The sequence below is a fragment of the Eimeria tenella genome, genomic scaffold, assembly GCF_000499545.2.
Source record: "Eimeria tenella Houghton genomic scaffold, Eth_scaff2070, whole genome shotgun sequence".
Lineage (NCBI taxonomy): Eukaryota > Apicomplexa > Conoidasida > Eucoccidiorida > Eimeriidae > Eimeria > Eimeria tenella.
This window is the reverse complement of record NW_013541915.1, coordinates 4,332-4,911: the sequence shown is the minus strand read 5'-3', so window position 1 is coordinate 4,911 and position 580 is coordinate 4,332. Positions and strand designations below refer to the sequence as shown.

Here is a 580-nt window from a genome sequence, read left to right as displayed (position 1 = left end):
TGCGGAGCGAGGATGAAGCTTGCCGCTGCTGCTGCTGCTGCTGCTGCTGCAGATGGGGGTTCCGAGAAGCCTCCTAGTGCTGCTGCTGAGGCGCCAGACGCAGCTGCTGCTGCAGCGAAAGAAAACAAAGCCGAGCTGTTTAGCGACGGGGGAGAAGGCGAGGCCGCAGAAGCAACGGGTAGCAGCAGCAGCAGCAGCAGCAGCAGCAGCAGCAGCGAAGATGAAGCCTCCTCCAACTCATCCTAGGGGGCCCCCGAACCCAGCGTTGCAGCAGCAGCACTCAGGGGGGCCCCCTTAAAGTAAAAGGGGCCCCTCAGGGGCCCCCTTTTAACAAAAAGGGGCCTCCAGGGGCCCCTTTGGGGGCCCCCTTTAAGTAAAAGGGGGCCCCCCATCGAAACACCCTTGAGGGAGACCCCCGGCCCCCTGAAGGGTACTTCGAGGGGGGCCCCCCATTCTTGAGGGGCCCCTCTTGGAAGCCCCCTTTAAGTGAAAGGGGGCCCCTTTTATTACCTTTTACAGACTCAACTTTCTCTTGTATTTGACGCCATATACTATTGGGGGGCCCCCTGCCCTTTGGGGG

General features: G+C 61.2%; 1 protein-coding gene across 1 annotated transcript in view; it reads left to right on the top strand.

The window, feature by feature from the left end:
• Nucleotides 1–246, top strand: part of ETH_00038555 (uncharacterized protein) — a gene marked incomplete at both ends in the record, with an annotated part of 1,183 nt that extends 937 nt beyond the window's left edge. Inside the window, one exon of the mRNA XM_013374473.1 lies at nt 53–246. Coding sequence (XP_013229927.1) covers nt 53–246 — 194 coding nt within the window. The remainder of the gene's footprint in view (nt 1–52) is intronic.
• Nucleotides 247–580: the final 334 nt, after the last annotated feature.